The 14,072-nt window shown below is 46.8% G+C and overlaps 1 protein-coding gene across 1 annotated transcript in view; it reads right to left on the minus strand.

Annotated features, from left to right (window-relative positions):
• The window catches only part of CCBE1 (collagen and calcium binding EGF domains 1), a 219,063-nt gene extending 216,470 nt beyond the window's left edge, over nucleotides 1-2,593 (minus strand). Inside the window, exons 1-2 of the mRNA XM_038403593.2 lie at nucleotides 1,858-2,593; nucleotides 1,616-1,696 (exon numbers count right to left, since the gene is read on the minus strand). Of these exons, the coding sequence (XP_038259521.1) occupies nucleotides 1,616-1,696; nucleotides 1,858-1,991 (215 nt within the window). The 5' untranslated portion in view covers nucleotides 1,992-2,593. The remainder of the gene's footprint in view (nucleotides 1-1,615; nucleotides 1,697-1,857) is intronic.
• Between the last annotated feature and the right edge of the window lie 11,479 nt (nucleotides 2,594-14,072).

Below are 14,072 nucleotides of genomic sequence, written 5' to 3' on the forward strand. Positions count from 1 at the left end.
CACACACCCCGAGGCGGCAGTCCCATGTGCTGGTAACACGCAGACACACACCCCCATGCTGGTAACACGCACACAGAGAAGGAGAACACATGTGCATGCATGCACACACACACAAGTAGACGGCAGTCCCACGTGCTGGTAACACACACACACGCCCATGCTGGTAACACACACACAGAGGAGGAGGAGAAGGAGGTGGCGGTCCCGGTAACACACACACATGGAAATGGCAGTCCCACGTGCTGGTAACATACACACGTGTTGGTAGCACACACACAGAGGAGAAGGAAAAGGCAGTCCCGGTAACACACACACACACACACACACACAGTGACAGCAGTCCCACATGCTAGTAACACACACACACACAGACGGAGACGACAGTCCCACGTGCCGGTAACACACACACCCACACACACACACACAATTGTGCTGCTAACACGCACACAGAGGAGCAGGAGAAGGAGGTGGCAGTCCCAGTAACACACACACAAATGGAGACGGCAGTCCCACGTGCTGGTAACACGCACACACACACACCCCCATGTTGGTAACACGCACACAGAGGAGAAGGAGAAGGAGGTGGCAGTCCCGGTAACACACACACAGCGGCAGCAGTCCCACATGCTGGTAACACACACACACAGACGGAGACGACAGTCCCACGTGCCGGTAACACCCCCCCCCATGCTGGTAACACACACACACACACACACACACACACAATCAATCGTGCTGCTAACACGCACACAGAGGCGGAGGAGAAGGAGGTGGCAGTCCCGGTAACACACACACACACACACAAATAGAGACGGCAGTCCCACGTGCTGGTAACACGCACACACACACAATCGTGCTGCTAACACGCACACAGAGGAGGAGGAGAAGGAGGTGGCAGTCCCGGTAACACACACACACACACACACACACACACACACGGAGGCAGCAGTCCCACGTGCCGGTAACACACACCCCCATGCTGGTAACACACACATATATACACACACACACAATCGTGCTGCTAACACGCACACAGAGGAGGAGGAGAAGGAGGTGGCAGTCCCGGTAACACACACACACACACACGGAGGCAGCAGTCCCACGTGCCGGTAACACACACCCCCATGCTGGTAACACACACATATATACACACACACACAATCGTGCTGCTAACACGCACACAGAGGAGGAGGAGAAGGAGGTGGCAGTCCCAGTAACACACACACACACACGGAGGCAGCAGTCCCACGTGCCGGTAACACACACACCCCCATGCTGGTAACACACACATATATACACACACACACACACACACACAATCGTGCTGCTAACACGCACACAGAGGAGGAGGAGAAGGAGGTGGCAGTCCCGGTAACACACACACACACACACACACGGAGGCAGCAGTCCCACGTGCCGGTAACACACACCCCCATGCTGGTAACACACACATATATACACACACACACAATCGTGCTGCTAACACGCACACAGAGGAGGAGGAGAAGGAGGTGGCAGTCCCGGTAACACACACACACACACGGAGGCAGCAGTCCCACGTGCCGGTAACACACACACACACACACACCCCCGCCCGCGGCCCCGCCCCGCTCACCTGAAGCAGGTGGCCAGCTCGCCGCTGGGTTTCAGGCACGGGTACCGGCTGGTGGCGATCTTGTTCTCGGAACAAACCTCCCTGCGGGGGAAGCCGGAGAGAAGAGGCGGCTTTAGCCAGAGCCCGAGCGGGGCCGGGCAGCGGCGCGGGGGCGCCCCGGGCTGGGGCTGCCAGGTGCAGCCCGGGGCTCTCGGCGGCGCGGGCTGGGAGCCGGCCCCGGTGGGGCGAAGCGGGGGACCCACCTGTCGCGCTCCTCGGGCTCCTCCCGGTAGGTCCAGGTGTGCCCCAGAGCCAGGAGCAGGAGCAGGAGCAGGGCAGCCAGGCTCCGGGGCAGCCGCCGCCGCCCTGCCTCTCCCGGGCCGCTCTGCAGCACCATCGGGCGGCCTCTGCTTCCGCAGCTCCCTCGGCCTCCTCCGAGAGCCGAGCCGAGCCGCGCCGCAGCCCCTGCCCACCCCGCCCGCCGAGGAGGAGAGCGGCCCCCTGCGGCGGCCAGATGTCAGCGGGGGGACGTGGAGAGGAGCGGCCCCGGCCGCCAGATGTTCCACCGGGGGCAGGCAGCGGTTCCCGGGGGCTGGGGAGCCCTCGCCAGAGGCGCTGGCAGTGAGGATCGTGGTAGCCAGATGTTGCAGAGGGGGCAGGCAGGGGCAGCTAGGGGACGAGGCAAAGGCTGGCGGTATCTAGATGTTGCAGAGGCGGCAGGGGCAGCTGGGGGGGGCTCGGAGATGAGGCAGACGCTGGGGTAGCCAGATGTTGCGGGGGGGGCAGAGAGGGGTAGCGGGGGGGGGTTGAGAACCAGGCAGACGCTGGGGTAGCCAGATGTTGCGGGGGGGGGGTAGAGAGGGGTAGCGGGGGGGGTTTGAGAACCAGGCAGACGCTGGGGTAGCCAGATGTTGCGGGGGGGGGCAGAGAGGGGTAGCGGGGGGGGGGTTGAGAACCAGGCAGACGCTGGGGTAGCCAGATGTTGCGGGGGGGGGGCAGAGAGGGGTAGCGGGGGGGGGTTGAGAACCAGGCAGACGCTGGGGTAGCCAGATGTTGCGGGGGGGGGGCAGAGAGGGGTAGCGGGGGGGGTTGAGAACCAGGCAGACGCTGGGGTAGCCAGATGTTGCGGGGGGGGCAGAGAGGGGTAGCGGGGGGGGGGTTGAGAACCAGGCAGACGCTGGGGTAGCCAGATGTTGCGGGGGGGGGCAGAGGGGGTAGCGGGGGGGGTTGAGAACCAGGCAGACGCTGGGGTAGCCAGATGTTGCGGAGGGGCCAAGCAGGGGGTATCTAGGGGCTTCAGCAAGAGGTGGGACTGTACGCGGGAGAGAAGTTCCCTGGAGCCGGTGTCCCTGTCCGCAGGCAAGTGCCGAGGCAAGCCGCGCTGTAGTTGTGTGGCTGTCGGGGCGGGGGAGGTGTGTATTTACGGGGGGCCGGAGCGGGGGGGGGGAATCGGTTTCCTAGCGTAGGGATCTCCCCGGGCTGCTGGAGACGCAGTTCTCAGTCTCCTGTGCTACACGCGGGGACATCGCCCTTGCCGTGGTCCGTTTTTACTGACTCGCGATCCAGACTTAGCCCTGTGCTCTTTGCTGCCCAGTGATCCTACCGCCGAAGGAAGAGACCGAAACACGCGAGAGAGACTTGGATGAAAAAACGAAAGGTCCCAGAAACCGAAAGAGTCGGAGACAGAAAACCCCTAACCATGTAAAGCTGCCCTAGGCAGTAGGAATGATGGGAGGCTGAGTGTCGGCACATGGCTGCCTTCCAGATCCAGCCTTATCTTACATGTCTCTCTCCCAAGGACAGCGTAGCCACAGGATCTCTGCTACAAGTGTTGTTTACCCTTGTGCACAGTTATCCCTTCCACACCGTTCACAGAAGGGAGATCAACTGATAAAATAGTGCATCAGCTGGGGCCCACTGCACCATGTCATCCTGGTTTTATAGTTTAGGAACAAATACCATAGAGGAACAAACCCGCCTAATGACCCTACGCTTGCAAACTGGGAGGAGAGCTGAGAAACATTAAATCACTAAATGGTCTGTGAGAGTAGGGGTGCTGTCTACAACCATGAAAAGCTTTTGGACAAAAGATAGCGCTTACAGCTACAGTCCTTTCACCTGTAGCACTGGAAACAGTTTACAGAAGTAGCATTATAATCCCATTTTACAGTCGGAGAAACTGAGGAACAGAGTTTAAAGACCAGATTGTGACCCCTTTATGCCCACCACTAACCCTGCTGACCTCACTACAGTGAATAAGGCCATATTGTGAATAGTGTGAGTAAATTGTCCAATACCACCCAGGCAAACTGGAAGGATTTAATTTCAGGGCCTTTCAGAAATTTCCCCAAACTGCCAGCCTGCTTTGCTATAACAACCCCACCCATAAACAGTTTTGTTCTATTACCTACACTAGCAAAACTGCTTTTCTTAACATGTGCTTTTATGTTTTGGGGGTATTTGAAGGTCCTATCTCACAATTATAATAAGCTGCTTCTGTATCTCACTAAAGCACAGGTGGTTGTTATCGGCAGATTTTTGTTTTCAGTAGGGAGATGCTTTAAGTGTTTCTTCCATTCTAGTTCCTTCTGTACTAAATAAGGAGTAGGCAGAGACAGAGCCCAGTCCTACCTCACTGAAGTCCATGAGTATTAGGGGTGTTCCTGGCAGGGGTAAGCCCTAAACTTCTCATTCAGCCTCTCTCAAATTCTGAGATAACAGGGAACAAAAGACAGGAACCTGGTGTTTGGATCTCAGGGCTCTGTAAGCACCTGTTTCCATATAATGTTCCTTCCCTTCCCCTCTACTCCCCAAGGAGGATAGTATCCAATAACAGAGTTTGAAAGGAAGAGAAGCTTGCACTGCTACAACCCATACTCTGCCTACCTATGGAGTAACAAAAGAACTATTTTCTAGTGATGCTAATCCAGCATTTTTCACAAGCAGTAAAATTTTCCCCCCTAAGTTTTTATTTTTTTTTTAATTTAAAGAGATGGACACAAATGGGAGTAATTTTCCACATCCCCCCCAATCATAACACCACACTTCAGATAAGTTCCAAATTTCACATCTTGGGAAAGTCTCTGATTTTATTTTTTCTGTAAAGATAGGCTAAGTGGGATGTATAGATTTTTGTAAGTCATTACTGTAACCTTTGTAATACGTAGGCACTGTAATTCAGTATCTATGCTACGCTTATTGTTTTATGTTTATCACCCACTTATGTAAGAAAGTTTGTACTATCAACAATATTGTTTATTTTTAGTAAAAACTAGCAACAAAGGCCTACACTTGCTTCATTTGACATATGTAAGTAGTCCCACTGACTTTAAGGAAACTATATATAAAGTTAAGCATGTACATTACATCTTTGCAAGATCAGGGCCTAAAAAATACAGTATTAAGAAAGATTTTAAATATGACCATGATATAAAACTAGACAAGTTTAAGTAAGTTTAGATAATATCCAAACACAAGGCTTTTTGTTTTTTCCAATTAGTAATTTTATTACCAGCTAACACACAAAAGATGTGAGTTAGATCTTTTTGCTTTGTCTCATTTTTAAATGGATGTGCAGCCAAGCCTATTAGGAGCATAAGGGTTACATTTTAAAAAGTGTTGAAGTGTGCCATTGGTTAAGAAAACACTGAAGTGGTCTGATTACCCCAGGCAGGAATAATCTAGAGGTTTTTGTTTGTTTTTTAAAATACAATAAATAGCCATAAAGTGCTTTTTGGTGTGAGGGATGTTTGTCCTTGCATCAAGGCAAACTTTGTTTTGTTTTGACTTGCACAACTCAAGTATGTATAAAGTTGATAAAGCTATGTATGAAATTTTGGAACAGTCTCAAAAAGGAAATGAGGAATTCAGCATAATAGTGGTACATATTAACAATTTTCTTGATGTTGTTTATGCAGGAATACAAACATTATTGTGGCCCTATGTGTTTTTACAAATGATAACATTGATTAAATATCATACAAATTCAGTTTTTTTCTGGGATTTCACAAGTGGTTTGAGTATTTCATAAACAAGGTTAATCAACTGCACATTAATAAAGAATCTTTCATATGCCCACTTCTGGAGCAGGAGGGCACAACCATCTAGGATATTGCACCACAGGGGTGCAATGAAATTGAAATGTGGAAAGACACCGTGGCAAGCCCTGACTCATCTGAAATACATCTCTGAAGAGATCACAAGGTCTTGAGTTAATATACTGTTATGAAGCTTTTAGGCGCTAGCAGTCAGAGCTCCACTGTGCAGGACACTGTCCCTAAAAATTTGAAATTGTAAAGGGTAATTATGATGTATAAAGATGACTTTAAAGTATTCCTTCCTCTGAACAAAAAGAGTGCCCTTCCCTCACCACACACACACCCCCCTTAGAAATAGGAAAACTTTCAACAAGACTTCTAGCAATTCAGTCTTCCTTGGTTTTGCTAGAAGTTTTGTTGGAAGTTTCAGAGATGTGCATTTTCTTAGCCCTTTATTGAAAGAGTGAGTGTGCTTATATTTAACAGAGACATCTTGTCAAACATCTCCCATGTGTGTAAATTAAAAAGATGTTAAATAAAGAACAAATTTTAAACAGTCTGAATAAAAATCACTACCGCTCTCACCTGGGTTTCATTTGCACCATGTATCTTTGCTGTCATAATCCTGTGTAATCCAGTTATCATTAAAGCCTTCTAGTGAAATCAAGGCAGAACAGACCTGATGTTTAAAACAAACAGAAGAAAGGTTTTTGAAGACATTTCTCAGGTCTTCCTTCTATCTCAAAGAATCCATTAAGGTGCAGAAGTCATTTTTTCCCTTTTGCATTTTACTTTTCTTATAAGAAAGGCCTCTAAACTTCATGGTGTTGAACTAACCTGTCTCAGAAGATGAAGGCATAAACTGAACTTGTCCAGATTTGAACATGTGGTTCCAAGGAGTATTCCAGGCCTGAAGTTTATACATCTAAATTATCCCTCTGTTGGGTAACTTGGGAATTACCATGCTATTTCAGACTAATAGCCCATCTAGTACAGCATCCCATCTCTGAGAGCAGCCAGGACCAGATGCTAGAGAAGAAGGTGCAAGAAAGCCTCTTTTCTAGTGAGTAATTATGCAATAACTAGTCTACAGAGTGGGGGCAAGCAGTTCTCCTCATCAGTTAGTGGCTGACAAAGAGGGGAACAATAGGCAGAGGACTAGGAGAATGGGGAAGAGAAAGTCAGAGAAAACAAGACTGGAGAGAAGGAGAACTGGCAGAGATGATGACATGGGATAAAAAAAACAGAGAAGGGTTGGGAGGATAAGCAGAGAGCAGCAAGAGGAAAGACAGAGAAGTGAAAAACAGAAGGCAGGAGTGAGGGGGGGAGAGAGAAGAAATGGGGGAAAATAGGAGAAAAGAAGCTGAGGAAAGAAAAGCAAAGTGGTGAGTGAGACTGACATGGGTGGCCACATTCAGCCCTGGTGGAAGCAGATGTGAATTCACTGCATTCAGAGGGTAGGAAAAGGAAGTGAGACACAAGGAAGTGGGGAACAATTGTGGGGGGATGACAGAGCAGAAGTGAGGTGGGGAAAGAAGCTAAAATGTTAATGGTGCAAAGAGTATGATCTAGAGGTGGATGGTGAGGGAAAAGAGCTACAAAAAGGGAACAGGAAGTAGAGGGGAGTACCTTCTGGCAGGGAAAAGTAGTTACCCTGCCCATCTATTTACTTCATCTATCTCATTTCTCATACACTGAGACAGTAAGCTCTTTGGGGAAAGAACTATTTATTTTACTTCGCCTTGCACAATGGGATGCAATCCCTGACTAGGAGGCCTCTAGGTGCTATTGTACAAATTAATATTAAATAAAAACAAGTAGACAGCGAAACAGAGTGGGGAAGGCGCTCTTGTCATTATCATTATTATGGAGTTTAATCAAACTAGGGGACAAGGCCCTTTATCAGATATTTTCATTAGAAATCCTTTAATACTGGTTGAAGGTATATTCAATTAGATTTGTGTAGCTTTATCCCATCTGATGGAGAGGTAACTTTGGAAAAAGATACTTCAGAAACATCTATACAATGGACAACATCATGCTGCCTCTAAAGGCCATCACAGCTACTGAAAGGAAATACATAAAACTGCTTTCTCCCTTTCATGAATATTTACAGAGCTCATCTTAGATTACTAACAAAAACAAATGGCTTTTAAAAATGTCCACTAAAACAATAGCACTGCTGACCAAGCAGAAAATAAGTAAACAGTAGCTCTAATCCACCAAAAACATAAAAACCGCATATATGGCACATGAGAGGACACTAAACAGAGCTGACATTTTCTCTCAGGTTAGTTTTGGGTTTCATTGTGTTATAAAAGATTAGAGCTGAAGAATGCAAAATCTTTCACAATATACTGGCTATCAGTTACCAATGGCCTCTGAAGTGTGCATGTGCTTCTTGTCAGATGACACGGCTTTGGTCATCATTCTAAATTTAGAGACAGTAAAACAAAACAGTCCCCTTTGATTTAATCCTTGCAATTATTAGAACAAGCTCTCTGCGTGAGGAGCTGTGAAGTTTTCAAACCGTTCCGTCCAGTTGTATCATTGCTAGAGTAACCATCACTTTGGCATGTAGTTTTATATCCAAAAGAAAAAGCAACCCTGGAGATTCTTGCTCACATGCATGGGACAGAAATGACTGATACATTTTTAATCAGGAAGAAGTTTTTCTGCCACCCAAATACTGACACGGATCTCGGGAGCCTTACCTGTGTGGTTCCATGAGTTGAGCATAAGACTTGGAATCTAAAAGAGAGCTTATTGAATAGTCAGCATCAAACCAGGTATTTGGCAGCTCTGCCTTTTTTGGTTTGCAAATAATTCACAAATCAATTTTGATTTCTGTGCATGAACTCAGTGTTCACATAGAAATACAGATTAAACGTCATTAATCAATGTGTTTGAAAACTGCAAGAAAGATGTACTTGTGACTAAGGCATAGGAGGCCTGGATTCAGTTCCCCATTCTGTCAGACTTCCGGTGTGCTCTTGGGCAAGTCACTTAATCTCTGTAACATCTGTACCTTTTGTCCACCTTGTCTATTTAAATTATGCTTTCCAGGGCCAGAGGTATTTCTATTTGCAGCGCATAATAGACCCCTGCTCTCAGTTGTGGCATCTAGGTGCTTATGGTTATACAAACTATTAACAGTCCCTTCAATTATTCGTTGTTTGCAGTGTGTGGTCCTGTGGTGTATTTTCTGCTCCTTGATTGGATGACAAACATTGCACCAGGAGAGCAACACATCAATTATGGGGAATGGATACAAATATATGTTACGTCAGTTGTAAATAAGGCTCATGAATAGTTTATTCTACTGAAGAATTTCTGAACTAGAAATAGCAATGGCAAGTTTAAATGGACGATTGGGAATATGGAAAATTCTTAGAGATAAGTGATATGAGAATTAGGCTCAAATGTTCACTCAATACAAGACAGGCACTTTAACACTGAAGCGTACAACATCTGTGTCCACTTTTCAAAAGTTTGGCTTGAATGGTTTCATGAGTCACCTATCTTCTGTGCACGCTATATCAGTGTCTGCTAACCCTCAGTATCACTCTACTTTGTAGGTTTCCCTTCAATTGCATTTTAATTTTAAAAACATGCAATCTTTTTTTTTTTAAAGCCATCCACTTGTTTTTACATTACATGATTGGAGGCAAATATATGACCTTATCCAAGTTTTTATTGTGAACACTCTAAAGGAGAGCACACCTCAAGACAGATCCAGGGAGCGAATTATTCATGACTGCAGTGGTGTCTGTTGGGAGGCTAAATATATTTCCAATATATTCACCCTTAAAGAATGCTTTGGATAAAAACCTGCCATCCCAGGCAAAAGATTTTACACAAAGCCACTGATTCTAATTTGTGCATCTCCCAGCACGTCACAGTCATTAGTCTTAACGATTTTCAAAAAAGTGACTAATGATTTTGGGCCCCAATTTGAGACACCTTAAAAGGGCCTGGTTTTCAAAGGGTAGGACTTCAGAAAATCTGGACCCCTTTAAGGTGTCAAGTTACACACCCAGAAATTAGGCACCTAGGCAGGGCAGTCCCTAGCTATTCTGGGGCCCTACGAGGTGGGGCAGGAGCTGGAGCAGGAGCTGGAGCAGCATGCAGCTGCACAGGGCACCAGGAAATGTGGTGCCCCAAATTTCCTGGTGCCCTACACAGCTGCATACTTTGCGAACTGGTAGGGATGGCTCTGCACCCGGGACCTAAATATTTTTTAAAATCTGGCCCTTAGTTACTTGGGAAAATATGGGCCTAATAAATGAACAAGATCCTGAAGCTCAGTGGGAGTTGAGGACCCTCAGCAGCTCACAGGTTTTTCCGTGCTGGAATGTAAGATGATGACATGGTCATGTTCAATGTACAAATTTTAATTTCTTACTTGTCTATGTTTTACCAGGAAAAAGGAGATTAACCCACTATTGTGCTGATTTCACTGATTTATGGTTATACAAACTATTAACAGTCCCTTCAATTATTCGTTGTTTGCAGTGTGTGGTCCTGTGGTGTATTTTCTGCCTTCTGTTCTTCCAGAGTTGCATAGTCAAAAACTTGCCTCACTAGGGCTGCCAGGCATCCGGTTTTCGACTGGAACGCCCGATTGAAAAGGGGCCCTGGCGGCTCCGATCAGCACTGTTGACCAGGCTGTTAAAAGTCCGATTAGCGGCGCAGCAGGGACCTGGGGCGAAGGCAAGCTCCCTGCCTGCCTGGCTCCCAGAAGCAGCCACCAGGTCCCTGCAGCCCCTAGACTCATGGGCAGCCAGGGAGGCTCCATGTACTGTCCCCACCCCCAGAGCTAGTCCCACAGCTCCCATGGTCGGGAAGTACCAATGGGAACTGCGGGGGCGCTGCCTGCAGGTTCAAGGGCACTGTGCAGAACCACCCTGGCTGCCCATGTATCTAGGGGACCTAGTGGCCACAGGGGACTGGCTGCAGGGACCTGGTGGCCACTTTCTGGGAGCTACAGTAAGTGCCACTGAGCCCCCACACCCTGAACCCCTGGCCCAGCCCTGAGTCCCCTCCTGCACCCAGACTCCCTCCCAGAGCCCGCACCCCTTCAACACCCTGCCCCAGCCCCCTTCCTGCACCCCAAACCCCCTCAGAGCCTTCACCCCCCTCCCACACCCCAACCCCTTGCCCCAGCCCAGTGAAAATAGGTGAGGGTGGGGGAGAGCGAGCAACAGAGGGAGGGGGATGGAGCGAATGGGGGCGGGGCCTCGGGGAAGGGGTGGGGCAGGGGTGTTCAGTTTTGTGCCATTTGAAAGTTAGCAATCCTAATCACTACATAACTTCACCATGAAAGGCAGCACTAAGCCACACCTATGTAACCAGTACCAATATTATGGCCAGATTGTGGCTTTGAACCACTGTCTGTTTGGGGGGGGCCCCAAGAAGGGTTGAGAGCCCAAGGAGGAATTCTAGCTGTGCACTGCAGTTTGAGAGGACCACGCTCTCCACTGCATATGAATAGAGAAAGGCCTAGATCCACAGAGGGACTTGCACATTGCAACACTGAACATCACAATGCCTAACTTCTAGACACCTAGAAAATCACTGGAAAACAATGGGATTAGGCACCTAGGCTACCTGTAGAATGCATGGGGAGAGACAGGTGCCTAAAAATGGGATTGACCTCATTCTCTTTGTGGAGCTTGGCCAGAGTGATGGCTCCCAATCATCAGGCCTGGCTGCACCTGCCTTCTTTGGCAAGACAAGCTCCATAAGAAGTCTCTACATCTATTGACAGACAAAGTTATTTTTCATCGGCACATAAAAATGAGCAAAGATTTAACCCAAATGTAACAAGCCTAACCCTGGAGACTGAAAATAAACATGGGGCATTTAAACTGAAAATTAGATTTGTTCAAAAAGTTCTAAGCATCTAAAAAACATTGGGTTATAATGACAGTCTGACCTAAACCCTAAATACGCAATATATTCACTAGCAAGGGAATAATAGTAATGTTTATTGCTCTTCATCTCCAAACAGTTTAATTACTCCCGATTGCATGCTGCCTTTCCAGCTTAATACATAAACTATCCTCCCCTTCCCCCCATGTATTCTGAATGAGACAGCTGTTCCTGGAGTTTATCCATTCTAATCTTCAGTGAAACACATGTAACTCATCAGAAAGAGGGACCAAATTCTCCCCAATGACTCTAATTTAATGGAGTATGGTACCAGGACAACAGCAGACTGTGGCCCTAACTCTACAACATGTGACAGCTCAATTACTCCTTATTTATTTACTCTTCACTCTCTGCATAAACACCCCCAGCACTCAATCAACTGTCAAAGAAAGGGGTCAGAAGGCAAGTGACTTAAACTACCTCATTTAAACAGTCCCTTCCCATTAAAGCCAGGCCATTTTTGTCAGAAGATAAAAGGCTGGTTTTCCTGTAAGGATTGACCACTGCAAATAAAAATCAGTGACAAATCATCTGAAAATTAGTTATTATCAAGTTATGATCATGTTCATTCTGGAAAGCTGAATCTTCTCTGTCACACTGTAGATTCAGTAGTCAAAGTAGTTCGTACACTTAAACTTTTAAAAGCACAAGTTATTTACTGTAGCCAATGATCTCTACTTTAGGAGGAACATTATTTTCTTTGTAGCCAGAACTCCATGAAATGCACAGCTGTGGTTCAGAAAACTTAAAACAATGGTTTGGGGGATTTGTATAAATGGAAAACTGGTGAGATTAAAAAAAGGGGTGGGGGTTTTCCTGGAAAATGTTGATCTGCAACAATCAATGGATGCATAAGATGACTTCAAAGTTGGAGAATAGGCAGGAAGCAAACAGTGCATGTTAAGAAAAGATTTTTCTCATAACAAAATGAAAAAAAAAACATTTGAAAATTTATCGAAGTACAAGTTAAGATAAATAGAAAAAAGAAATCTTACCTTTGAGAAGGACCTTTCCCCTCCTAGATGTCAATTTCCATCTGCCTTGAGTTCATGCTAATGTGCCATAATCCCCAGTTTGTGATAGCCCTATCTGTTGCTGTGGCCTCACAATCAGCCAGTCTTACAGTAAAAGATTATAGGTAGTGTGTGTGAATAAAGCAAAGATGGGGGTTTCTTTAGATTTACTTATTTGCACAAAGATCAGTCACACACTATGCATATTGAAGCTGGGCTTGACCCCATCACCTCCAACCTTTCCTAAAATAGTCACCATTGAATGTACTGTCTTTCTATGTGCTAGTCTGATAACTTTTAGCGGCTGTCCCACAGGTGCCATATACTCTCTATCATTAATATCAGCTAAAAGATTTCTCCTTGAGTTCAAGTGACTAAGGGCTGTGGATCTGGAACTGAAGGACGGTGTTTCTGTTCCTCATTCCCACTATGTGTGCAATTCGTGTTATAATTGTTTCTTTTGCCAGCTGAAGTGATGTGTTAAAGAATGGCACCTGAGCTCCTGTGACTTTCACAGGTTTGGGACAAACTTTTGTAGGTCAGAAGGGACTATTAGATTATCTAGTCTGATGTCCTGTTTGTCCATCCGGGGTAATGTAACACACTGCCTCAATTGTAGGAGTATGGGCTGTTATCCTCTAGCATCAAGCCCACGAAGAGGATCAACAAAGGGACCAATTACTATCATCCCTTAGAGTCCAGGTTCTGTGGTAGAATTTATATGCATACTTGGGTCTTACATGATGCAGCAGAAGGTTTCATTACATCCAGGACAGATTTGTTGCAAAGTTTACACGGTATTATGCCAGGCTAAGCCTAGGTGCCTATCTGCCAAAGCATGAGGCTACAGCAGTACCAAGCATCCCCCACCACTCCTTTGCTGGGCTGGGGGGGCAAAAAAGGGGCATCAGTCAATTCATATTGTCAGAGTGTCCAGGTCAGACGGAGCAACTGCTGATTGAACACCTTCTCTCGGTGGCTCCTGCCAAAGAAAGATTCTGCGGAGATCCAATGGGAATGAAAACCCTGCCATGCTCTGAACAGAGGGCATTGGCAGTCTCACCAGAGGGCCTCACTTGGGCCATTTTACACACAGCCCACCCACCGCAGAGATGCCATTTAAAGCTCCTATTAAAGCTTTACTGTTTCTGGCCTACCATGCATAACAAACAACAGGCCACACTGAGATCCCACCAAAGGTTTAATACCTGCTACAGACCCTTTGACTCTTCCCTGCCCTCCCACATTTCCTCAGGCATTTCAGATGGGGCTAGTTTCAGGTAGAGAGAGAAAACAGGGTTTGGGTGGGGCCGGGGGAGAGGGATTAATTGCTCATTGGAATTGGATGGTAGCACCTAGCAGTGTTTTAGTGCTGTAGCCATTGTTATTTTAATTAGTATGAATTTCAAGTTATTGTGACAGTGCTCAGAGGTCTGGTTAGAGCTTATTGATTTATCAAAGCTAGCCAACTCTACAAAGAACCATCTGTTTGTG

Source organism: Dermochelys coriacea, chromosome 5, assembly GCF_009764565.3.
Source record: "Dermochelys coriacea isolate rDerCor1 chromosome 5, rDerCor1.pri.v4, whole genome shotgun sequence".
Lineage (NCBI taxonomy): Eukaryota > Metazoa > Chordata > Testudines > Dermochelyidae > Dermochelys > Dermochelys coriacea.